Raw genomic sequence first — 26,948 nt, forward strand, 5'->3', positions numbered from 1 at the left:
ACCCATGCCAGTGCGGAAACCAGCTAGTTCTGTCCTGGAAGCAGAACATGGAGCATTTGGAAGGGCACAACCTCCTCCTGTGTCTTTTCAGCAGTTAGGAAAGATGCAGCCTCACCAGTTATCTTGCATTCCCAGATACTTTGGGAGATATGGCTTGGAGTTTTGCATAAGGCAAGAATTTCAGAAGATGTGCTGAATCTGAGTTCACAATATCCTTTCCAGATTGTTAAAAGGTCCCTGCCTTCCAGTCACACACTGACTTCAAGCTCTGGATGTAGTAATCAAGTATTTTTTGCATATAAATTTCCTAGAATATATACCTGAATTTTCTAGTCTGACATAATATTTTTCATCTGTATTCATCCTCTGTCAGCATCTGAAATACCAGAAGACAATTATATTTCTTGCTGTGGAGGTTTATGGAGTTTAAAGTAAGCCCATAAAAAGGAGTGGATGAGAGGCATGAAAACCTGAGTAATTATTTTCTTTGGGGAATCATCAGATATCAGAATCTGGGACCAAGGCTCTCACAAATATTCCTACTGTCTTTGTTGCCAATGGTGAACAGCTGGTGGCTGAGAGAAGATAACCATTTGGTTATTGTCTCTTGCTCATGTGTCAAAGCAAAAGTGAATATTTAGACATTCAGGGGGCATGACAGGCCCATCTGTGTAGGTGTTGCCTTGCAAAACCTGCACAACAGAAGGATTGTCAGGATTGAGCTGGCACAAGGAGAGGTGCTCATGCAATAGGTGAGCCCTCTTCACTCACTCCCTGCTATGCAGTGACAAATAAATTAGTTACATTGGATCACAATAGATAAATATTCCTCAAATTACATTTTATATTTAAATAAGAATGAGGGTAGCTGTTCATAAACAATCCATCCAATTTGGTATCTAGAATATGTAAATTCAGGTTCAGACTTCAGATCTACAGGCAAATGTCCAGACTCCCACAAATATCTAAAAGCATGTTTACTGATCACTTATTTGGCTGATATTAATATTTACTTTGAATGGGAAATAATTTGCACTGATTTCATGGACGTGAGAAAAATATTAGCACTCATAGGTGATTTACGAGTAATTTTGAAACAGAATAGGAACATGTTAGAATTTATGAGTATTACTTTTTTTGGAAGTGTGAGTGCTTTTTTTCTGTGATGCTGTCTTAAAATGTTATGTTTCAATATAGTAGTTTAAATGGTCAGTAAATAAAAGTCTTCCTTTATATAAATTTGAGCTTTACAAATGGTACTGATTATCCAGCTCTGCTGGTACAATCTGAAAACAGCTCCGCTAGTGCAAACTTTATTTATGTCTAACTTGCAATAAGGCCCGTTGTTTGGAAAAATACAATGGGCCATAGCAGTGCTTCCCCCCTTGCACCTCCCCCATGGCTTCAGTCAAAGGGGAGGGATCAGGGAAGAGATCCCTGATCTCCCTTCTCTTTTGGCCCCTTGGTCACTGCTCAGCTTGTGCTCTAGCAGCGGGATCTTGAGAGGGCCTCACCACCACACTGATCCTTTCTGCAGTGATGGTGGTCTCTTCTGCGCTGGCAGCTTTGCACACGTATGCACCCCCACCCCTGCAGGTAAATGCCAGGTCCCAATCCCCCCACTGGGAGGCTGATGGGGTCTGGCAACCCTATTCTTATCCCCACCTTTTATGTCTTAGGATAAGCCAAGATTTGGGTTCTTTCTCAGGTCTCTCAGACAGGCAAGATCATACTCTAAATTTTGTTTCCCTGACCCAGCAACAGTTACTTATGACTTTAGACCTAACTGTGACTAACTGAAGTTCCATTACTTTTAGTAAGTCAAAACCAACTTTAGCTGGATAATAGCCAATATTTGTAAAGTACAAACAGTCTGAAACTGAAACCCACCTTCTGCAAACATAACATTTTAGAGTTCTCTCACCTTTTAATTACATTCCTGAAGATAAACAATAGCTTGCAAAATCTTAATCTTGTAGTAACTGCTAGTTTTTGTCACTTACGCTGTTTATTTAACAAAGTTATTTTTACAGTGCTTTGGTATCTGTCATCACAACAACACTGTGTGGCAAGTCTTATTTTATAAATGAGAGACTAAGATAGAGACTGACTTGTCTGAGGCAATACAATGAATCTATGGTGACGGATGAAACTTGGTCTTCCCAGAGGGCTGCTCATCATTCACTGTACCACACCAACTGTATCCTACAGATTAGAATTCTGAATAGGACAAGATTGGAATACCTTAAACAATCTATGGGCGCGAGTGAAAGAGACTGTCCATGGGGCTCAATGGAGCTTTCCAGCAGAGCACGAGGTATTAGGTGCACCACAATGCACCTGGCTATAGATGATGACTGAGCCATTCGGCATCTCTCTAGAGTCACACACATAATTTCTGCCTTTATGTTTGTTCTTCCTGCAGTAATTGTGTATTTGGTAAATAATTAATTCTAATCAATTTATTATTTCAATTTTTTTTTTTAAAAAAAGGCTATGAATCCTACACTTTTTAAAATAAGTTCTAGAAGAAAACAGTCAGCTATATTGGGTTAATTTCTGGCTTTTGTTAATGAGTTATAGTTTCCTGTCTTATTTTTGTCTTTAAAATAATTATATTAAAATAATTATAAAAACACACTCCAACCCAAACTATAATGTCTGAATTTTCAGCACTTTGGAAGGATACTTGCTATTGATAACAACTATATGATTTGCCTGTCATATAATGGTTTTTAAGCACAATGCTCTATCACAGTCTTACAAAACCACCCATATCCAATTAACAGGTAATTAGTGGTACATTAGATTTTTCTTTCTCTATTAAAAGTAAAATACACAGGCTGTTTGCCTGTGCTCTGAAAATACATATTGCTTTGCATGCAAGTACATAAAAGTCTGTCATTGTGAATGGTACACAAAGTGATTAAACAAGCACTCTTAATATGTTAATTTATAATTTTAATTACAGCAATCTTGTATATATAGTCATTAGTGAATACTAATATAAATATTTTTCTACCTTTTTATTCATAATGCATAAACCAATCATCCCCTTCTTTCTCAGCAGTTGCCTGTTTTTTAGTTTCATAATCTTTGTTCCTGGTTATGAATGCGTTTTGTTCATTTCTGTCTTGAATAATCCCTCATTAAGCCAGTCACTTTCTGCTCCCTTCTAAAAGGAGGAAATTATCATGCAAATTTGGCATTCCATATGTGTGTGTGTACACACACATATATATGTACATACACAAAACATGCACAGAGAATCAAACATTTTGTGTTGCTGTTCTTCAATTAGTATCCCTTCTTTGAATTTAACTCCGTTTGTTGTTAAACTACTGACTTGATGGACTCATGAATTTGAGACTGCTGCCAAGAATTAGACTAGGAGGGTGGGGGAATCAAAGCCTCTTCAGGAACCTACAGAGACAAAGCTAAAATGAATTGGTTTCACCTTTGACTGAAAGTCTTGAACAGCACTGGATTCCTGTGATGATTTTGTTTGCTTAATTATCCAATTACTTTTTTCAAGAATATAGGCACTGTGTTCCAATTAGGGATGTAAAACATAATCTGAAAAATTTGGTAATGACAGATGACTTAAATAACTCCTGAGATAAACAGTATCTGCTTGGTATCTTCTCTTGCCAAGTAGTCTTCAGCTACAGATTGGTTGCTCTTTGTGTACCACTGCTAAGAGCCAAAACTTATTTGTTTGTTCTCCCCAAAGAACATATTTCATTCCTTGGGAAATTGCACAAATTATTCTTTGCCAGTATGTCAAATTTGCATGGTCTTTAGACTGAGTTTAAGTTGTATTTCTCTTGATTAAAAGCTTTTGGTTCAAAGCAATACTTTTTAATTGCCTAATGATATAAGTCAGTTCTTAGGAAAGAGCCATGCATTTAGGAGTTCATTTGCAATATAACTGAAAAATTCATTGCATGGCAGTAAAACAATTTACTGTTAATTACAAGGAGAAGAATTTGCTGTACCATGCTCACAGATTGCCATGAATCATGCAGCACTCCTAGAGATTTATAACAGATGTGTAAGTGGGATGAATTAGCAGGGTTTAATAACAGAGACACAAATCATGCAGACTTCAAGGAGCTTTAATTGATATACTAGAATGTGACGGGCATGAATCACTCAGCCATTCAACAGCACTGTAACATATGGTCAGCTCAATATGCTGCATCTTAAATCGGTTGGTGAGTCGTTGGTTGTCCCATATGGTGAAAGCAATATATTTTTCAGGATTTTTTTTAAAAAAATACCATTACATTGATTTTTTAAAAAAGAAATATGCTTCTATATGCTCATAATAAAATGAACTGGTGAAACTTGTGTTTGTTTGAAGACTATTTTACATGTCAGTGCTGAAGACAGGATTTTCCTGAAGGGTCTAAAAGAGTTGTTTTACACTGCAAGTGTGGAGCCAAAATGTAGACCTGTGGCAAGAGATGGACGGGAAGTGTGACTTTGCTATTTTTCCAGGAGTTCTCTGTGGCTTTTGATACGATCAGTCACAGAACCCTTCTGGATTCCACCTTTCAGGGTTGGGACTGGGAGGCACTTTCTACAGTGATTCTCGTCCTATCTCAATGGTAGGCTTGAGAGCATGGTGCTGGGGGAACTCCGCTCAGCTGCTTGGCCTCTAGCTGAAGTTCCACAAGTTTAAACATCAACATAAAGCAACTGGGAGACATCATCCAGAGTTTTGAGCTGAGCTGAAACCAATATGTGGAAGAACTTCAACACTATCTCACACTTTCAGCAGATACAGGAAAGTTATGGAAACTGTGAACAGGTGCCTGGAGGCAGTTTTGGAATGGACGGGGGCTAACAAACTGAAAGTTAGTCTCAGGAAAATGTGCATTTGACCCAGGAAATGGGCTATCTCCTGTTATGGATGGAATTGCACTCCCCCTAAAACATCAGACTCATAGCTTTGGTGTGCTGCTGGACCCTGGTCTCTTGTTGAATAAGCAGGTGGTAGCAGTGGCCAGGGCTTTCTTTCGCCACCTTCAGCTGTTAAGTCATTTGTAGTTTTTCCTGGGCAGGGAAGTTGCCACTGTGGTGTATGCCTTAATAACATCTAGATTAGATTAGTGCAATAAACTATATGTGGGGCTGTCCTAGAAGGTTGTCTGGAAGCCACAATTGATGCAGAATGCTGTGGTCAGAATGTTGAATGGAGTGAGTCATAGAGACTATATAATCCCAGGCTTGTTCCATCTATACTGGCTCCCAATATGTTTCCAGGCCCAATGGTTTCTCTTGACCTTAAAGGCCTATAAGGGTTGGGGCCAACATAGCTTAAGGACCTCCTCCTATATGTGCCTACCTGCTCATTCTGGTCATCTTCAGAAGTCCTGCTTTGGGTGTCTCCGCTAACTGAAGCTAGAGAGGAGGCAACCTGAGAAAGGGCCTTCTCATTCATTGCATCAAAACTTTGGAACTTCCTTCCTGGGGGGAGATTCATCTGACTCTCTCTATTGTTGTTTTCTGCAAATGGGTGAAGACTTTTTTGTTTTGTTTGGCAAAGCCCAATATCTGCCATTGGCCTTCCTCCTTGGCTGACATGTAATGTGCATTTGTGCATTTATATGATTTTATTGAAATATTCTATATAGACTTTATTTTAAATATTGTTTAATGGTGAAACATTTGTCACCTTGGATACCCTATTTGGGTGGGAAAGTGACACAAAAATGCTTTAAATAAATAAGTAAAATACTCCCATGCAGGCACACCAATAGGCACATTGGCAAGATCATTGCTAGACGATGGTGCCCATACCTATAAATGCTCCAAAGTGATGAGTAGGCTGCACTGCTTGCCCAGTTGGTCCACCAACCCTTTATTTATTCTTCCCTGTCTGCTTTTGGACAAAATTATTATGGAAGTGGTTATGGAGGAATGGGATCGGTGGAGGAATGAGAATGCATAATGGTGATATCCTCATTTAGCAACTAGAGCTCTTAAAGGGTTAGGCATACTTCCTAGAAAAAGACATTCTTAGGAAGTAGACTCATAATGCCAAGAAAACTTGTATCACTATGATCCAGCAGGCAGCATTCAGTAGTAATTCAGTGCAGTGCATGGTGCCTCTCTAGATGGTTCCCAAAACATTAAGGATCTCTAGACCTGGGTGGAATTGACCTAGAGATTACATTCTGCAGAAAATGCTTTTCCAAGCTCACCAAAAATTTACATTTTAGGCAGAGCAGTAGGGGTGTAATATAGTGGGGAAGCCTGGGAATAAGATTACTGTTTCTTCAAAAAATTTAAGCCACTTTGAAGACCTTATAGGGAAAAAAAACAGACATAAATGTGACAAATAAAGGCCAAGGAATATTTCTGCTATTCTACCATCTCACTGATGCTTGTTCTCAGTTCCTATTCTGTACAATAGGAATGCTAACAAGTTCTGTCACTAGATTGCAATGAAGCTGAATGAGAAAAAAAGAGTGTAAAGTACTTTTGATAGGACTTGATTAGGAATTATAATATTAATAAATATGTAGCCCTTAAGACTAGCACATGACAATAATCAAGCCACTAAGTGACTGAGCTTTCTGTTCACATCAAGTGGCAAGCATCCATTTGCAAGTGGGCTTACGGACTGAATTCAAGGATCACACAAGAAGGCACCTTTAAATGTACTTAATTTTTTGAACTATTCGAATGATTAGAGTTCTCATGAGCAAAAGCCGAAGTACAGATATATAACCATACTTTCATTTTCAAAGGACTAATGGGAAGATTTGCCATTTGGGGCTGTGAGTTTTCTTGAATACACTGAAAAGCTAAGTGCAGACCCAAGCCAAAAAAAGAACCAAACCTAGAAAAAGTGCCACCAATAATTTATGGAGAGTTTCCTTTTAATGCAAAAGCACAAAAGAGAAGGAGACCAGTAAAGTTTTGTAGTTATGATGGAAATGCACTTTTATTAGCCTTAGAACCTGACAAGCTCCAGTAAAGCTCTAGCAGCTGCATTAGTTAACCTGACAGATTTGCGAAAAGCATACACTATCCTTAGAAGCATGCCTGCCAGAATTTAATGTCAACAATTAAAATTTATTTTGATCCTCACCTAGTGTTTATTACTGTTTGTATACACAACAGACCTTACTAATACAGAGATGCACTATTAGATGGAATTACCATCTGTTCGCAGTGAAATGCTGGCATCTGTCTTAGCTTCTAAAACTAAAATGATATCGTTTCAAACAAAACAAAGTTAACTGCTCTTTACTTACCAATGTTATATTTTTCTTACACACATAATGCTTGTGCTTACACACACAGAGAAGAAAGGCTTGTTTATAATGACCAGTGTAGTAACATCTCTATGTGATATATCTTTAACATAAAACTATACAGACCATCTGTTGTACTGATTCTTGTGGTGCCCTCTGGTACACAATGGAACACAAGAATCATAGGTGTTTAAAATACTGTTTTAGCTTTAAACCAAATCAACAATATATTACCAAAGAAAAAAGAAAAGTACAAAACTAAAATATGCAAACTATAGCTCATTTTGTTAAAATACAGTATGCTTTGACAGGTGTATTTGAGAAGAGTCGGGAAAAATAGGTAAAATTATAGTCTGTTCCTTCAACAAAGCTGCTACAGGTACCACAGTGACACCTTTAGGAAATGTATATTGTGGCTTTTAGCCTTCTGTATCTTTATTGTACAGTACATTGACACATGGATTTATTCTCTAAACTTTTTTCTGTTTCAGTTGTTGAAGTACAGTCTCTTCCCTCAGTCGAAGCACAAGTATTCAAGGACATGGTAGTTGCAATACCTATGTTATACCAAAGTCAGTACTTTCAGAAAGGCTGGGTTTCTGTTCCATATATCACAAAATAATAAATTGTGTCATGCTAGTGTTTAATGCGTGTACACAGTGCATTAACTGTAACTGTAGTACATTTATTTGTGCTAGAGTAGACTTGAAAATGATTAAAAAATCAATACTTCCCTGTCAGAGAAGCAAGTGTTACAATGCATTTAAGTAGTTAATTGCACAAGCCATGTAAGCTTCAAATTTTGGTAGCAACGTTGTTATAATTACAGTGCAGGCAACTACCATTTATTAAAGGAGGACATGTAAGGAAGATGTGATTGTTGTCAAAGAGTGTTGGCAATGTGTGTTCATTGTAGAAATAATGAACTTTAGCATTTCTGCTTCAGCATCTTCAGGCTGAACTGGAAGACTCAACCTCAGCACTTGCATTTAAAATGCTGACATAGACTGATTTGCTCCAAAGGTGAAGTTCCAAGTGTAAAGCCATGTTTTCTTTTGAAACCTGTGCATTAATACTGCATTTCATTAGTGCTTTGTGCTACTTATGCGGAGAAGGCTTGTGACCTCACACGGCACTACTTCAATTTCGACACAGTAAATTTCTAACATAGCAGTATGATACTAATTAGATTGTGAAGTCATAAATGATGTCCAAGCATGAATTTACAATGCATAGCACGGTTGGTGGGTTTTTGTCTCCCATCATTCCCTCTGCCAAATGTAATATTTTATCATGTTGTAGGAAAAGTAATAGCAACATACTACAGGTTAATGTGAGGAAGTGAAAGGGATGTTAATGGTCTTGTATGCAAGAATCTTTAAGGATATGTTATTATAAATGAAGCTTTTTACAATGAACTCTTAGCACAACACAGCAAAGTAATTTGCCAGAAGCATATTTTAGCCCATATTATTTGCCAGATGAATATTGTAGCTTGTAATATTTTATGTTAGTGGTATAGCTTATATCTCTGCATATAACAATTGAACGAAACTTTTAAATCTGGAGCTTAGTATTAATTCAGTCGTTCTGTAATATGCTTAATACAGCTGCCTTAACAATCTGCAACTTTTTGTACGCTCATGACCAGGTTGCCCTCACTGTAAGGGATGCTGTTTCTCGTTCATCCACCAGGTGTCCCTCTGCGTGGTATATAGAAGAGCGTCCCTCCTTGCTTACTGAGGTGACGTCTCAGTTTCCCCACTTGTCTGCAACAGAGACTATACAGAGCTCAACTTTGTACACAGTGCTCCAGCAGCACTGATGTTCTTGCTTGAAAGTGATCAGTGTTTTGAAAAAGAAGGTCAGTGCTTCACTTTGGGTACACCCAGAGTTTTTTTTCTAGGAAAAGAGGTGGCGGAACTCTCAAGACGGAAATGAGGAAGAAACACACGGGATTCTTTGGAGTCATATTATTTTCAAGCACTATTGCCGAGTATTTTCAAGAGGTGCCAGAACTCCGTTCCCCCGCGTTCCCCCTGAAAAAAAGCCCTGGGTACACCTACCTCTCTTTTGACTTCAGCAACTGCAGTGTCACTGCAGGGTCTTCTCTGGAGATATGCTGTATCCCAATGGGATGGGTACTTGTCTACAACTTGAAATTTGTGAGGGGCTGGCTTTGTTTCTGTGACACTGACAGATGGCTCACTCTTCTCCCTGGCATCTCTGTTTGGCAGACTCTATGGACTTCAGAAGATTCCTGATGATGCCTATCTGCTGAGGCATGATTTAAGTGATCCTCATATCTATAAAAGGGGGAGAGATATTTTGTCGAAGGCTTTCACGGCCAGAGAATGATGGTTTTTGTGGATTTTCCAGGCTGTATAGCTGTGATCTTGGCATTGTAGTTCCTGATATTTTGCCAGTAGACGAAACATCAGGAACTACAATACCAAGACCACGGCTATATAGCCCGGAAAATCCACAACAACCATCGGGGAGAGATATTCATTAACATCAGTAGATTCGATTAATACTAAACTATTTCTGCTTCATAAGCATTCCTAACCTGATAGCTTATTGTGCACTCACATCTATGGAATCATTTCATGGCCTAAACAGGTCATGGTGGCATCCATTGATTCATGGTTTGGTTTGGTATATCATGAAATGATGCCTGAACAACCTATGCAACTTTAACCTATGTAGGTCATAGTTGCATGCATATCCAATCACTGGTGGCACACATCTGATTCCTGAAACTTATGTGAAAATCAGTTGTCGGGGTGCAAGGGGCTTCCATTTATGATGGGTTTCTTGAGATTTCACAAGGAGCTAGCAGGCCATACAAAACTTCCACACTTCACCTTATATCATCTAAGCAGGAACTATATAGATCCCAAATACCCAGTGTGGAGCTCGGGGGCTGCTACTCTGTCCCTTGGCCTCTGGCTTATGGGATCCCATAAAGACCCATGCTTTTAAACATCTACATGTTGAGAGGAGTCATCTGGATATTTTGGCTGAGTTATCACAAATGTGTGGATGATACTCTGCTCTGTCACATACTTCCAGCAAATCCTAGGTAGGCTCTGGAAATTGTGAACAAGTGCTTGGAGGCAGTTTTGGGATGGATGAAAGCTAATTGTTCCAGGTGCTGCTGGTGTGGAAAAAGTTTGCCTTGGGAGATGTGCTAGCTCCAGTTCTGGATGGAGTGTCACTCCCGCTAAAATAGCAGGATCATAGCTTGGGGGTGCTGCTTGACTCAGGCCTCTTATTGGATAAACAGGTGGTCAGGGGTGCTTTTCACTAGCTTGCTGCAGCCTTTTCTGGGCTGGTAGGACCTTGTCATTGTGGCACATGCCCTGATAACATCTAGATTAGATTACTGCTATGAGTTCTACATAGGGCTGCCCTTGAAGACTGTCCAGAAACTGCAATTAGTACAGAATGTTGCAGTCAGAATGTTGACTGGAAGGTTATAGGAAATATACCACTCCTGTCTTGTTACATCTATACTGGCTCCCAATTTGCTCCCGGTCCAATTTAAGATGTTGGGATTGACCTGTAAAACCTTATAGAGCTTGGGCCCAGCATATCTTTTTTAAAAAAACATTTTAACTATTATTTAATACAAAAGAAGAACTACAACAATAACTTGAACAACAAATACAGGGAGTGATATAACAGTTATACAAAATTGGGGCCCAGCTGCCTAGTCCCATACAATTAGGTCATCTTTCGAGGCCCTGCTTTGGGTGCCTTCGCCACCTTAATCTAGATGAGTGGCAACTAGAGATGGGCACGAACAGCAATATGAACTAAAAAAAGCCATGAACAGCCCAATCAGCTGTTCGCGAACAAGCTGTTCATGAGGCCCCATTCTAAACAAACAGGTGGTCATTGAAAGCCTTGTTCGTTGCTGTTCGTCAAGCCAGACAGTCTGGCACCTGCAATCAATTCCCTTGGCAACCGGAGGCAGGGACTGTCTGAACTCTGTCTGAACTCCTGCTGTTGCCCTGGAACCCCCAATCTAAGCCCAATTTAGCTTGATAGGCAGGTGTTCCTTTCGAGTGTGGAGCTCCAAATTTGTTACAAGGGAGCAAAGAGCAGGGGGGAGGGGGTTCCCAGCTCTGGTTTTGCAGGCAGCGGAGAGGGAAAGACAGTTTTTGTTGGCATTTTGAGAGACAGACAGGGAGAGTGCATTGGAGCTTGAATTTTCTTTGTGTGTGGTGGAACTTGTACCTCTTGAAATTCCAGGGCTGCTGCCAGGCTCTGGGCCAAGCTATTATTACTGGTACCTTTCCTGCTGCCTGCTCAGGTAAGGTTTCTGGGAGTGGTGCGGTAAGGATCTACCCCTTCGGGTTCCAGGGCTGCTGCCAGGCTCTGGGGCCAAGCTATTATTTATTATTGGTACATTTCCTGCTGCCTGCTCTGGTAAAGTATCTGGGAGTGGTGTGGTAGGGATCTTGATGGCTGGAGGAGAGCCTGCTGGCCCCCACGAACAATGAACAATGGACATGTTCATGAACAGGTCATGTTCGTCAGTGTTCATTGTTCATTGTTCATGGATGGCAACGAACAATGAACACCATATTCGTTTTTTTTCTGTTCATGCCCATGTCTAGTGGCAACCCAAAAACTACCTTCTTGGCTGTGGTGCTGAAACTTTGGAACTCCTTCCCCAGAGTGATTTATGTGTCTCTTTCTATTGTTTTCTTCTACTAGTGTTTGAAGACTGTTTTGTTTTGTTTGGCATTGTCCCCTCCTCCCTGTTTGTATTGTTATATGTGTTTGTATGTTTATATGTTAAATACTGTTATAATGTCTTTATATTTTAATGTTGAAATGTTTTGATATTCACTGCCATAGGGACCCTGTATGAGTAGAATGTGGCGTGGTGGCATAGAAATGTTTGGAATAAAAAGAAATTAATATGTTGGTGTCCGTTCTTGTTGGCTAGAATTAGTTTGGCGTAAAGGGTGTATTGCTTCTATAATACTAAGCTAAATATGTTCTTTGTCAGCAATTAAGGTGAAACTCCCCCAGTCTGATTAGTCAAAAACAACATTTTATAGGTTCCATAATTTTTTACCAAACAGAAATTGGTATGTCTAGATAACATAGAGATCAAAGGTCACTTACAATCACTGAACTGTAATGGATATAGCTTTTCTCAGCCACAATATATCTTCCAATAAAACTCTCACGTTTATTCTGTAAACTAGTATTGTTTGGACAACCTAAACTGGAGGGATGTATCTCTCTTTTTCTTTCTTTGATATAAATAGCTCCAAGACAGCTAATTGCCCCTCATGCTGAAGGAGTAAACAGTACGGTAATAAAGATAAGTTGGAAGAAACCTCAAGAACTTAATGGGCCGCCTCCAACTTATCAGCTGGAGAGAATAGATGCATCTTTTGCAACATCAAATGTAACTGTAGTGAAAGGAATCCGTTTTCCAGGAAATGGGTATTATAAATTTCCAGCATCTACTATTCCTGCCAACACATACTTTACAGGTAAGAGGATGGGACGGTGATATTTGGTGCAAAAGTGTGGGTTTGGTTTGCAGTGTAGTGTGATATTTAATTTGCAAAAATGGCTGGATTGTTACCATCGTGACATGCCTTACCTCTCCATCCACCCAGCATGCTGTCCTTACTTCCAGTGTCTATGGATATTTCTGCATTGTCATGCATGGTTGATATCCCATATTTAATCAATATAGGCTTTATAAAGTTCAACAATACAGGAGCAAGTGGATGCTCACTAGCATCCACAGCAGAGCTGGAACATTAGGTGGGCAAGAAGGACCAAAGCACTCCTCCTCCCCACCACACGTTACTGTAACCAATTGTCTGAACTGAACCAATGTAATGTGTTTACTATTTATCTTGTATTTTGATTTGCTGCCATGAAGATCATCGAGGTTCGAAGTGGTTTGAAACAAATAAAACAATATAAAATTGGATTAGAAATCACCTAGACAAAATTCTGCATTCAGAAGGCAACTTGCAAAGCAGTGATAGGGCCATGTTGGATCCTGCAGCCGGATGAGCGATTAGTTATATTTCAGTTGTGGTCAAACTTTCAGTCACTTGCATTATATGTCAATTCCTACTTATGAGGCATTGCCCCTGTAGTGTGGGTTACAGGCCAATTGCAGCCTCCATTGCCTTTTCTGCACTGAGCTGGAAAGCAGAAGCTGTGCTGCACAACAGAAACAGAGAGAGTTTGTGACTGATTCTGTGCAAGCCATCATACCACATGGAAGGGTTACTTTACAACTTAGAAGTTGACTTTTTTCTTTTATATAGTTCTATGTATGGCAAAGGCTGGGTCTTAGAAATTGGTTTCCTTGTATTTCTTACATATGTGTCTGCAATCATTTGTGCTAGTGATGCTGAGTGGGCAAATTTCATTTAGGAGTAGTTTTTCATCCCTGCTTTTTTCTGACTCTTTGGTTTTGAAATTACACAATACCAAGAATTCTTTTTTATGCTTTGTTCAGTTTTTGTGAGGTAATTTTGGTTCTATTAAGTTTTGTTTGGAGCATGTGATTATTTTTGTTAACTGAGAAAAAGTGCTCTGGTATCTTGGAAATTATGTTTGTCTGTGTATTGTATGCTAAGGCTAAAGTTATTGTATTACCCAGAGGCAATGGTTTTTTGTGATATGGAGAACAATGAATACATTTTTAGAAAGAAAATAGAGACGTCTCTACAGAAAAGAAAATCATATTCACAGAAGAATCAATGCAGGAGAATAATACATGCTCATGTCCCTTCAGCTGCTTAGAATACCTGAAGTATGGCAGGAGATGAGACTTCCACTGACAAAATGCGCAGCATTGCACTGCAGCAGCCATTTGGGCCAAAATTCCAATGTTGGAGGTGGTCCCATGGGACTTAGATTTTAGGATACTTGATTAACCTGTATGCCTGTGTGTTTACTCCTGACTGGTCTTGAAGGGGAGTAATATATTCAAGACCACCTGATGAGGGGAGTGTCCAAGGTAGGGAGTGTGCTAGCCTCCCTTTATCTTCATGTCAGGTGTATAAGTTTATTCCATCAACATTACCTTTCCCAAGTGCAATAACAATATATTAAGAGAGCAAAATATCTTCAAGACAGTACAAAATATTCAGGCCTGGCTCACATTAGAGATTGGGCACAAGATGGAGATACAGTGGTGCACCACTAATTCCTTGGATTTAGAATGGTCTTCCATGAGTACCATTGAAGTTAAATGTTTGAGTCTGATTTTAATGTGCAACTTTGAATAGGTGGGTGTTCCCTCCCTCATGCTTTACATGATTCACAAAATACTCTCCAATTCACACAGTGTAGAAACAATTTAAGTAAAGACTAGAGATGGGCACAATCCAAAAAAAATTAACAATCCAGCTGATGGTGGATCGGCGCCGGCGATGATCCCAAATTAATGATCCACACCAGGCATCTCCCGTTCCCGATCCGTGGATCATGGATTGTGGAGGCCAAAGCGGGCCGCGCTGCTATTCCCAGCTATGTGGGAAGGTGGGTGGTGGCAGCGCCGGGCCTGGCGGGCACAGGGAGGCGGCTATGAGCTGCCTCCCCTCAGGTCCCATTCAGAAACACAGGAGGTCTGTATTTGGCTGTCAGAGCTGGCTATCAGGGTTTGCAGGGATGAGATTGGAGTGCCCATGGCTACAGAACACCTCCTTGCCCCTCCCTCCCCTGGGTGTCTTCTCCCAACTTGTGACTGCTTTGCTGCTCCGTGGTTGGAAGGAAGCCGTGCTGATTAAGGAAAGCTGGGCTTCCATTCGGGTTTCCAGGGTGACAGAAGGAGGGCAAACAGAGCTCAGGCTTTCCCCTGGCTCCGTTGCCAGGGGAATAGATTGATGGCGCCTGAGTGTCTGGATCCCCGATCCGAGCCCGAACGCAACGATCCAGGCCTCTCCTGATCGCTAGATCATTGGCCGTGGATGATCATGATCCGCCGGGTCACGATCGCTCGATCGCCATTATCGTGGGTTTTTTCCGATCGTAATGCGGATCGTGCCCATCTCTAGTAAAGACTAAAGAACATGCATCATGAATGTGGAAGAAGATATATGCAACTGGCACTTATTTTAATCTCTCATCTACTTCTGTAAATAAAGAACCAAAAAGTGATTAGACAGTACTATCAAGGTATATGTAGGTACTGGTATACAGGTATAGGTAGAACTAGCATGTTTACTTTGCATAATTAGTCACTAACTAGGGCTAGAGCAGCAACAATCCTCTGCATTGCAGCAGTTTAACACATATTTAAGAAATGAATCAACCTCTACATGTTTCCTACATGATAAAGCTTTCTGTAAGTATTCAGCTTTTTATCCATGGTGTAGTCAGGCTGATAGCCTTCCTGCTCCTGTCCAGAAGTGTCACAACCCTCGGCTACCTGTACCATTTATGTTTCAACTAGTAACAAAGCCTGTTGTGGGAAAAAACCCTATGGTCTCTAGAAAGGGGATGTTAGGCAAGCAGGCATTGCTGCCTCTTCCGTGACCGATCCCAGCAGGTGAAGGGGAACATTGCCACCTGCTCTGTTCCTGATCCCAGTTGGGTGAATGGGGGCAGGCATTGCTTCCTGCTCTGTGCCTGATTCTGCCCGGGTGAAGGGGGGCATTGCTAACTGCTCTGGATCCAGATCTGATCCCAGCTGGGTGAAGGAGGGACAAGCATTGCCACATGCTCCGTTTCTGATCCCAGCGGGGGGAAGGCATTACCACCTGCTCCCCTCTTGATCCCAGCTGAGTGAACAGGGGCGGACATTGCCACCTGCTTTGCTCCTGATCCCAGTTGGGTGAAGAGGGGGTGTGCATTGCTGCCTGTTCCATGCCTTATCCTGGCTGGGTGAAGGGGGGTGGGCGTTACCGCCTGCTCTGTGCCTGATTCCAGCGGGTTGAGGGGGGATGAACATCACCACCTGCTCCATGTCTGATCTCAGCAGGGTGAAGGTGGTAGGTAGGCATTGCCATCTGCTCTGCTCCTGATCCCAACTGGGTGGGGGGTGGGGGGTGGCAGGGACTGCCACCTACTCCGCTTCTGATCCCAGCTGGGTGAAGGTGAGGGGTGGGCATTGCCACCTGCTCTGCTCCTGGTCCCAGTTGTGGGAACGCAGGTGTCGGGCATTGCCACCTGCTCTGCTCCTGATCCCAGCTAGGTGAAGGTGGGGGGCAGGCATTGTCACCTGCTCCGCACCTGATCCCGGCCTGGGCTTCCCCCTGTGGCACACTCTGGAGGGACGGGCTACCTTGTCTGGGCTTCACTCCATGGCAGCGCCCTCTGGAGGAGCACCAGGGTAAGAAGTGAGTTGTCAGGAATAGTAGGATTTGGTCAACTGAAGAAGGGCTAAGAGAAATACATGAGTAACAATACATGTATTAAATATCCTGTTTCCTTTGAACTTCAAAGGAGCTCAGAGTGGCAGCAGGAAAAACATAAATTAAAAAATCGCTGTTGGGCCAATGGTATCCCACAGGTCCTTACTTCACTATGGACTACCACTGGCCATACCTGACAACCTTATCCCTGGTTCAAGGATCCTTCTCTTTAAACAAATGTCTAATTACTTTGCTTTATTTCAGCACTGTATTTGATTTTTGTTTGTATTCAAATCTCTGCACTCCATACCTTATTGCATTGTTACTGAATGTCCGAGCCATTGATTATATTGGCTCACACTGTGTAACCTATCTTGAGTCTCAGTGAGAAAGGCGAACTATAAATAATGGAAATAAATAAATGGCTTAGTCAAGAATTGTGGCTCAGAATCCTACTTCTGCAAAGAACATTCTGACCCATTCTTTTACTTTGTTTCCATTTATCCTTATTTACAGCAGCCTCTACAAAATAAGGAATTTAACCTTCCCTTCAGTTTTCTTAGAACTTCTTTAGCAAGACTTGTGGCCTTGCACTTAAAGTGAATTCACAGTTCCTTTGTGAACAAGACATTTCCTTTATTCCTAATCCCAAGAAGCCTAAAGATAGGGTGAGAAGGAGCGATCCAGTACAAACAAAGTGAATTGTGCTGCTTGGCAAACAAAACATCTTAAGGCATTTTCTAACATGCACAACAGGGACTTATGCTACAAATAATACCAAGCTGACCCTGAACAGGTGACCCTGTGGTAGCATTTTCCCTCTAAGACAGAAATGTTTTAGTTAACCATAGAAACAGGTTTTTATCTGCATCAAACATTTGCCTTCCTCTATCTTTTGTCTCCCCGCCCCCCGCCCCTAAATGCGCAAGTCTATAGTTAAGAATGAATTTCCATATCATTCTTTGGCAGGCCTGCTATGCAAGACATTATGGGTCTTAAAACACATTTCTAAAATAATCTCAGAGCCTAGTGCCAAACTGAGACATTATTGTTTTGGTCAATCAACATTCCGTAGTGTTTTTGAACATACAAATGTGATGGTAGAGGAGATCATAGTATTTTATTCTCGCAACAATCCTGTAAGATAGTTGAAGCCAAACATAGGGTTTTTCAACCATTTTTTTTCTGTTGGTTCTGGCTCCATACTGCTTTGATTTATGCTCTGATTTTTGCACCCACTTTTTTGTTTTCAGTTTTCACTTAAAGTTTTTTGGGGTTTCCCCCAGTTTTCTTCTGATTCTTTTGAAACCACTTTTACCCTAATCTTTCTCTGAAAGTTGATTTTGAGTTGATTTCCCCCCCTCATGCATAATGTTCCTTAGGTTTAGTTTGTCCTGCCCAATCTCACCCGCTGACAGCCCACTTTTTGATGAATGGCACAAGAAAAACCAGAGAGTTTCAAAAGCATATAGTCACTGCTGCTCTGGGCTCTGTCCCAACTGAAGTTGTTTGCCCTACCCGTGCCGGCCTCTGCCTCCTAGCTCTGTGTCAGCCCGGGCAGAGGTCTCCGGTTTGTACCATAGGGGGCACATAGGTATGGGTAGTGGAGCTACTCCATTTGTAAGCTTTTCCATGCAAAGACTTCTCCATGTGTTCATTTTCAGTATTAAAAAAACCCAGCCCTCTTATATTAATATAACATTATAATCATGCACAAAAGGGGAGGGGTTATGTCACCTATAATATCACAACTGTATAACAAATATAATAATAGAACTTGGCAGCATAAAATATAAAATAATCAAACAGGAATACACTACTTTAAAAGAGCTGTGCACGTTTTGCACCATGCGTTCAGCCTAAAATACCTGTGGGCTGAGTAGCCAGTTACAGATGGATACAGAGTTGAGGAGGGACACACACACCCCTATGGCAGGAGATTGGTTTGGATGGTTCATCCACCTCAATCACTTTATGCCTGGTGGAAAATGAAAATCCTGATTATTTAAGGCACATGCGGAACAAAATAAACTGACTCCACAACTGTAAAACTGCAAAGGGAGGACAAACATGCAACCAATTCCAGTGCTTGGAGCTTGACTGCTAAGAAAATCAGGAATAAGTCAAGTGTGCAGAAAAGTCCATAGATAATCACTGGTCCAAGATCACCCAGTTGGTATTTGAATTTGTGTGCATCGCACCACGTTACCTCTCCTTTATAATTCTAAGAGACTAAATCATTATACTCCAAAACGTTTGACTTCCTGAAATGTTGCTTTGTTTTTACATTGCTTACAAGTTGTGGTTTTCTCATTCCCGTCTTGCGGGTTTTGCAGAGGACAGTCATGATGGAACTACCAAGCAGAGTATTGAACAAACGTGTAAGCAAAGACATCCATTGATTCCAATTGTCTGTCATGAATATCACCAGGAAACGTTCCTATGAATATTATCAGGGCATGTTTCATCCTCTAATTGATCTTTCAGAAAGATCAAATTAATATCTTGTCTAACTATGATGAGCCTTATCAACTGAGTGATTGCCAACATTTAAAAATGGTGATGGGGGGGATTAAATTTGTTGTCCTTATTAGGTTTAAGTACTTATGGCCTAAAATCAATCAGATCATAGACGGAACATGCTATTTTTGTCAAAACCATCCGTCAGGATTTAGCAGTGGCAATATTATACAGATTGGTATGTGAAATAATATGCATCACTAAAGTTTTGCAATGTTAGAACTGCTTTTCTTTATGAGTATATATAGTGAAAATATATCCTATCTGGAGGGTAGTTTTCAGAAGGTGGTGCGAGGGGCTGCTGCTCAGCCCCTTGGCCTGTGGGGCCCCTTGAGGCTCAATCTTGTCCCCTGTGTTTTCCAACAACTACTTGAAACTGTTAGGTGAGGACATCTAGAGATTAGAGCTGGGTTGCCTCTAATTTACAGATGACACTCAGATCTAACTTGCACTTCCACCTGATCCCAGGGAGGCTGCAGAAACCCTATACTGGTTCCTGGAGACAATTTTGGAATGGATGTGGGTGACTAGAACAAGTTGTCATTTGTTTTGGATAGGTTTGCACTCTCCTTGAAGGAACAGATCTGTAGTTGGGGGTGCTTTTGTTCCCAGGCCTACTGCTGGAAGACCAGGTGGCAGCTGTGGCCAGGAGTGCCTTTTACAAACTTTGACTGGTTAGCCCATTGTGGCCTTTCCTGTGCAGAAAAAAAATCTGGCCATTATAGTGTATGCCTTGGTACATCTACATTACATTACTGCAGAGCCCTTTGCTTGTGGCTGCCCTTGAAAAGTGTTCAGAAACTTCAACTGGAGCAAAATGCTGCAGCCAGGATGTTGACTGAAGTGGGTCGTGGGGACCATATCACTCCAGTCTTGGCCCGTCTTCAGTGGCTCCCAATTTGTTGCCATCACCAAGCACAATTCAAGGTACTCATGTTGACTTCTACAGCCATACATAGCTCGGGACTAGCATACCTCAATGACTGCCTACTTCCTTATGCACCTACCTGATGGCTATGCTTCAGGTGCCTGGCCTTCAGAGATGAGACAAGAACTCAGGAGAGGGTCATGTCGCTAAAAATCTCTCTCCAGAGACACTTGCATGTCCCCTTCTGTTGCCATCTTCTGCCAGCAGGTGAAGACTTTTTTTTGTTTTGTTTGGCATTCTCTCAGTGATCCATCCTTCCTGAGCTTTTATGTATGGGTATTGTATTGTATTGCATGTGTATTTTAACTTTTAATTATTTATGTGTTTTTGTTTGGTTTTAATGGTTTTTATGATGTGTTTTTCATATATATATCTTTAGTTCGCTAGCCACCTTGGTAGCTCAGATAAGGGCAGAAAGGTAGGATATAAATCTTGTAATAATAATAATAAAATAATTTTGTTTCTTATATACCCATATTTTTTGCTATAGAGTTATTCACTCATTCTTCAGATTACACAATGTTTCCTCCAGATCTTCTAAATACTGGATTTTATTTAAATATGACACATGATATAATGTTAATAAATGGCAGAAGTGTGGTTGTTTCTGTCTTATAAAAAAGAAATCACCAAATGGAGTTTCATTGCTATGTAACTATAGATACAGATTATTTTGGGTGAATTTAAGTAGTGTTGAATGTGTCTTACTGAAAATTGTTTGGCCATCCTTAAAGTTTTTTAGATGTTCTGCCTTAGGAGGATGCCCTTCATCCTACACATACATTGGTTTCAAATTTCATTTTAGATAAACTACAGTGACAAACAAAGGCTACACAGGATACCTTTGAGAACATTTTTAGGTCTTACTAAAACTTTTTGAAATGAATCAGATTTACTAACGATGATGAGGAACCCTCATATTTACCCCGAAGTATTTTTAGGCAAAATTTCAGAGGTAGCTCTATAACTGAATATTCCTTTTAAGGATTTTTGGTTATAGATTTTTAACTCCATTGTTACATTTTATTCCACCATACTCATTCAGTGTTTTATGGTAAAATAAAAGATAAATTTGAAAACTAGCTTCCTAAAAATAACTATTTATCTGCACTATGGTATTTTGAATCATGTGGAATCAAGTTTATTTATATTTGATCCATGGTTTTTTACATTATTTATGTCCTTTCTGATATGCTCAGGAGGAATTGATATGTGATGTGACCTCTTGATCTTTAATGTAAACGAATAAATTTATTGAAACCTTAGATACTGACACAAAGCAAATAACAGCATTCAGAATCCAAGTATTAGCATAACATTTGTGAAGAAAACACAAGAACACTTATAGGCAATATTATTCAGAAGGCAGAAATAATTACATCTAATTCTCAACAAAGTCAGAGATCTAAATACATAAATCCACAGAAATAGAGCCATGAACAGACAAGACAAATCTTTCTACAAACCTGAGAAAAACCCCAGGTCTGCAGAAAAATGAACTTGAAATTGCTTGAAATTGGTGGTCTGTATATTTAGAAGTAAGATCAGCAATGTTTTAAATTTAATAGAAAACACAAAGAACTTGCAATCTGAAATCTTGCATTCTTAAAATCATTGATGAAAAATACTCTCAGATGATCTACAAGTATCTTAATATATCTCTATAAACAGATTAATTATCACCATTTGTGGTTTGAGAGAAACTTTTAATTTAAATAACTATATACCTACTTTGGTCTGTAGATTTCTCTTGTATTTTTCACAAAAGAAGCTGTTAGAATTTTATAGCACTGGATAGTAATCGATGTTGTTGAACCATTTGTATTGATTTAACCAGAGTCTATGATATACTAACCACTATCTTATGCTATGCCCTGGGCTGAACTCCATAGTATTACTATTGCCTGTTTTTTTAAAATAACCAACATTACTTTGAAACCTCCAAAATAGTATATATATATACTGAATATAGCAAAATAATGAATAGTTAACCTCTATAGTTGACTTGGTTATTGAGCAGTAAATTTTGGAATCATTCTTAAGTGTTCAAAGGAAGTGTACAATAAAATCTTAGATCAATCTTTGATTGTTGAAATACATGATCTGGAAGATTTGCGAATTTTCAGCCCTCTCTTACAGAAACAGTTCTGGGACACAGTGTCAGGATTTGTGGTTTCCCCCAAATCTGTTCTTTTATTATTCCAGAATTTTGCTCTATGTTGTCTTTTGTTTTTCCTTCCTTATGGCTTAACTAGGAGAACTTTTAAGATTAATTCAGGAGTGGCACAAGTAAAGTTTGCCACTATGTAATTCCTTTAGTTTATGTATATCTTTTCTCTCCAGACATGCATTTTCACACAAACACAAAAAGTTTTGATGTAATCATATGTATGGCTTGAATTCAGACTAGAGGCGGGCACAAACCAAAATACAAACTGAACTTCATAATGAACGAAGCTGGTTCGTGGTTTGTGAACTGGCGGTTCGTGGGAGCTCATTTCTCACGAACCTGACAGATTTTAGCTGGTTCATTTGGTTTGTATTTCAGTTCATCATTGCAGACAGCCTGGCGCTGATCAATTAGTTTCCTAGGCAATGGGGGTGGGTGGGCTCTCTGCAGACCTTCTGCTGATCCGGAAGTGACATTTTCTTGAACCAAATGACCCAGTTCGCGAACCAGGGCAAGTTCGTGAAAATTCATGGTTTGTGAAATGTGACGAACCACGAACCACATCATTCAGAATTTTCCCAGTTTGTGCCCATCTCTAATCCTGACTTACCATTATAGTGGCTCAAGGACTTGCCCCTACAGTGCACCATTTCCTACCTCTTGATGTGACAGCCCAAAATATCCCCAAATAGCAAGCCAAAATTAATTGATTGCCTAAATATACATTGATGAAACTGCCCCCACCTCCACAAAAATGAAACAACTGTAGATACAATCATACCAGGACTTCTTTTTTGCAGTGTTTGAATTGTTGTCCATATGCACATTGAAAAAGATGCAAATCATCAAAAGGAATGAAAGGTGCTTCAAAATTCCTTTCACTGTACAAAATGTGGTAATAAAAACAGAGCAATGATGGATTCTTGAAACAAGACCCACATGATTTGGATCCAAAATCAGGGGACAAATGTGAATTGGAATCAGTTTGGAAGAATTCTTGGTACTGTGTTTGGGCTGTGCCTCTGAAAGAATACACAGTATTCTGTGGTAATGTCTATCAATGCTGGTAAATGCTCTTGATGTAATCCTATACTTAGTTAATAATTAAGGTGGGTGTAGGCCTAAATTAAAAACTTGAACGGGATTCGGTTTCGTTTTCCCGGCCATGTCAGATGCTCCTCTCCGCAGGTCCGGGAGGAAACATCCGAGCAGCCTGACCGGGTGGTTGACCTGCGAGGGTTAACCCCCAGGACTCCCAGTGAGGGGGCCAGGGTCCGGAGCATGGCAGGAAAAAAACCCTGAAAGAAATGCAGGGGGTAAATTGCCCGTTTGCTCCAACGGAGGCCGGCAGACTTGCGCAGCACATTGCGTGCCGCCGGGCCATGGAGAACGGCAATAAGCAGATTTAAGGTGAAAACCTGTAAGTAAGCGAATCCCTTCTGATTTCTAAGCGTATGCGAAGGATTGGTGGGAGTTGAAGCTAAGAAGGCTCAGATTTCTTCCCCTTCACGGAGTTTCGGAACTTAGCTGGCACCCCCCCCTAAGATGGCGACAAAAAAGCAGAGCCCTGCGATGAGTAAATCGGTGATGGCGATGTTACAGGGGAAGGAGGAAACCCTGGAAGAGATGGTCAGACGAGCAGTCTTTGAAGCTATGCAGCCCTTTGTAGCAAAGTTAAATGAAATGGGGCAAAAGGTTGATTCAGTGGAAAGCGAAGTGAAAACCATTAAAGAAATAGCGTCTGGAGCAGAGCAGTCTTCACGCGAAAACGTAGTACTCATGAAAGCAACAAGTAAAGAAGTAAAGCTCTTGGAGAATCAAATAATAGGATTACAAGTGGACCGTGCCCAAACGGTACTGCATCTTCAGAATGTAAAAGAGGAGCAAAGTGAAAATTTAAAGGATTTGGTGTCGGAACTTTTGGCGTCATTCGCAAAGGCAACTAAAGAAGAGTTAAAAAGCGATATTCTGGAAGTCCGTCGGACATCTTCAAAATATGCAATGAAGCGTCAGCTGCCTCGCAAGATTATTATTGACTTTTCATCTAAGAAGACCATCTTATATAATTCGTATAATGTGGACTTGGACTATCTGGGCAATAAGGTTAAGATATTGAAGGATGTTCCATTTTTGGCTCGTAAAAGAAGATTTAAATATAAAAGACTTGTGGCTTTCCTGAGGAAATGTGAAGTAAAATATAAATGGTTGTTTCCGGAAGGCATCTGGTTCAGATACAAGGATCAAACCTACAAGATAACATCGGAAGTACAGCTGAGGGACTTTTTGTTTAACCATCAGGAGTTTCAGCAAGAAGAAAGTTCAAAGTCTGAAGGGGAGAGTGGGGGGGAGGAGGGAACGAGCGCAGATATTGTAGCTGCGCAGAGAGAACTGAGACCGAGACGCAGGGTGGGGGGGAAGAAGACCTGATCCTGAATGTAGTCTGTATTTTATAAGATCTACCAATCTGATAGCATATTAGAAAGTTAACTTTAAAGAAAAATTGCAGTATGAAGGGAATACAAGACATGTAGATGTAGTGTGTGTTTTCTGTTTATATGTTGCTCTTCCCTTTTCCCCAGTCCCCTTTTTTCCTTTATATTTTCGTAGTTTTTTGTAGTTTTCTATGTTAGAAATTAAAATAAAAATATATATTAAAAAAATAAAAATAAAAACTTGAACGAGGGCCTAATCTTTTTTTTTTTGAGGGAGGGCTGTACAGTATTATAATATAGGTCTCCTGTCTCATGTATACCATGATGACATCCTAGCCATGTATATAGCTTTGTGAATCATGAAACATTCCACCCACCACTTCATGGTAAGAGGTTTGCAGCCCAGGCTGACTGTGTCTCCTAGATTTCCAGGCCTCAGTACCCTCCTCCCATAATTATGCCCATAGTTAGGGTATTCCACATAAGCTGCTTTTAGGTTTAGTTTTATTGTCTCCATTATATATCTGTACAGTTTGACTCCAATATTACTCTTTACTTATGCAATCTGCTGCTTCATCGAAAACTACCACCTCATTAGCTATTCCCCTGAACACATTATAGATGGCAGAGGCTTGAGCGCCTGTCAGTCGTGCTCCAGGTCTAAAGTAATCTCTGCTTGAAGATATTATATCAGCCTACTTTATCTACATTTTTATATAAATGCAGACTTTTCTGTTTCTCTCAGTATTTTAAGCACCTCCATGAAGCTATGTAATTTATCTTGTGGGTTTTTTCCCCTTCTTAAAACAGAAATACCAGTCATACAGGATAGTCCACCATACCTACCTAATTCTTGTAAACTTTTAAAAAGGAATTATAGATATATACCATCTAGGGGTAAAAATTATGAATTGAAGGTAATAATCTTAGTCCTTAAGGTTTTTCAAAAATCAAGTATAGCATATGAACATTTAGCTACACAAGTCCATTAATGCTAATAGCTCCAAGCATTTTCTTTATCACAGTGCTGATAACACTTGGTCAGCTTTTTATCTGCCTGAAATATTGTCAGTGGGAGGAGGTTTTCCCTTAGCCGGTCTTGACTATTGCCTTGCTCTTATAACTCCTCATCTTGCAAATGCTCTTATAAATGAGTTTATTATAACAAATGCAGAAAAAGAAAAAGAAAAGCCTCAACCAGGTACAGATATTTGCAGTTACTGTAAATTTAAAGTCATTGGGCATGATCTAGCCATGTTGAATCCCATTGACTTTTAGGGCTGTCAGCTCCAGGTTGGGAAATTCCTGAAGATTTTGAAGGCAAAGGTTGGAGAGGGTGGGGTTTGGGGAGGGGAGGGACCTCAGCAAGATAAAGCAGTCATTTTCTCCAGGAGAACTGTTGCCTGGAGATCAGTTGAAATTCCTGGAGATCTCCAGCTCCCCACCTGGAGGATGGCAACCCTATGCTGAAATCAATTGGGGTTAAAATGAATTTTTGCTAGATTGTGTCCATTGATTTTTTTAAATGCCTACTGTTGTTGAATTTGTAAAGCACTCTGTGGATTGGTATTTTGAATCTTAGGGGTATTGGTTCACAGAGCAAGAAACACAGAGCTGAAACAAGTTACCTTTCCCCACCCATACACATTAATTTCCCTCTTTGTACTCTTGTGTATACAAGTCCTGTTGATGATAGGGGAAAGTATATAAGGCAGAACCTGCTCTCTCTCTTGGCAATAAGCAGCATTCTGAATGGGGAAGGGGTAAATGGTTTGCTTCTATCCTTGTTTTAGACTGGGAGGGGTACAGGCAAATATTATGTTTCCCTTATCCCTGAATATAGATAAGTTGCAAAGAAGAAAGACAGAGATGTTACTAATACCCTCCAAAAGGTGTGCTAGCAGCAAATACTTTCCTCCCTCACAAAAGTCAGGGCCAAATCAGATGACACCTTGGAAATGAAGTTCTCAGTGGGCCTCAGCTTATTAGATTTGGCCAAGAAACTTTTGGGACTATGTATGTTAGGTTCCTGATTGTAGTAAAAATGGCTTATTGGATATACACAGAGAGAGCTCATTTACCATTCAGAGACTGGGATAAACTTAGCTGGATGATAGTGCTCACTCATATATGAAACAAGGCAGCAAAATATGTTTCCACACCATATAACTTAAATGAAACCTCTAGGAACTGGTGTTGGAAAACAGAGGTTGTCCATGGTAAATTTGACAAAGGAGCGTATGCCATTCTGGAACTTTAAAACAGACAAAG

General features: G+C 40.3%; 1 protein-coding gene across 1 annotated transcript in view; it reads left to right on the forward strand.

Moving 5' to 3' along the window:
* Positions 1-26,948, forward strand: part of USH2A (usherin) — an 843,391-nt gene that overhangs the window by 219,143 nt on the left and 597,300 nt on the right. Inside the window, exon 20 of the mRNA XM_054970549.1 lies at positions 12,563-12,793. Within this exon, the coding sequence (XP_054826524.1) occupies positions 12,563-12,793 (231 nt within the window). The remainder of the gene's footprint in view (positions 1-12,562; positions 12,794-26,948) is intronic.

This window comes from Eublepharis macularius, chromosome 1 (assembly GCF_028583425.1).
Source record: "Eublepharis macularius isolate TG4126 chromosome 1, MPM_Emac_v1.0, whole genome shotgun sequence".
Classification (NCBI taxonomy): domain Eukaryota; kingdom Metazoa; phylum Chordata; class Lepidosauria; order Squamata; family Eublepharidae; genus Eublepharis; species Eublepharis macularius.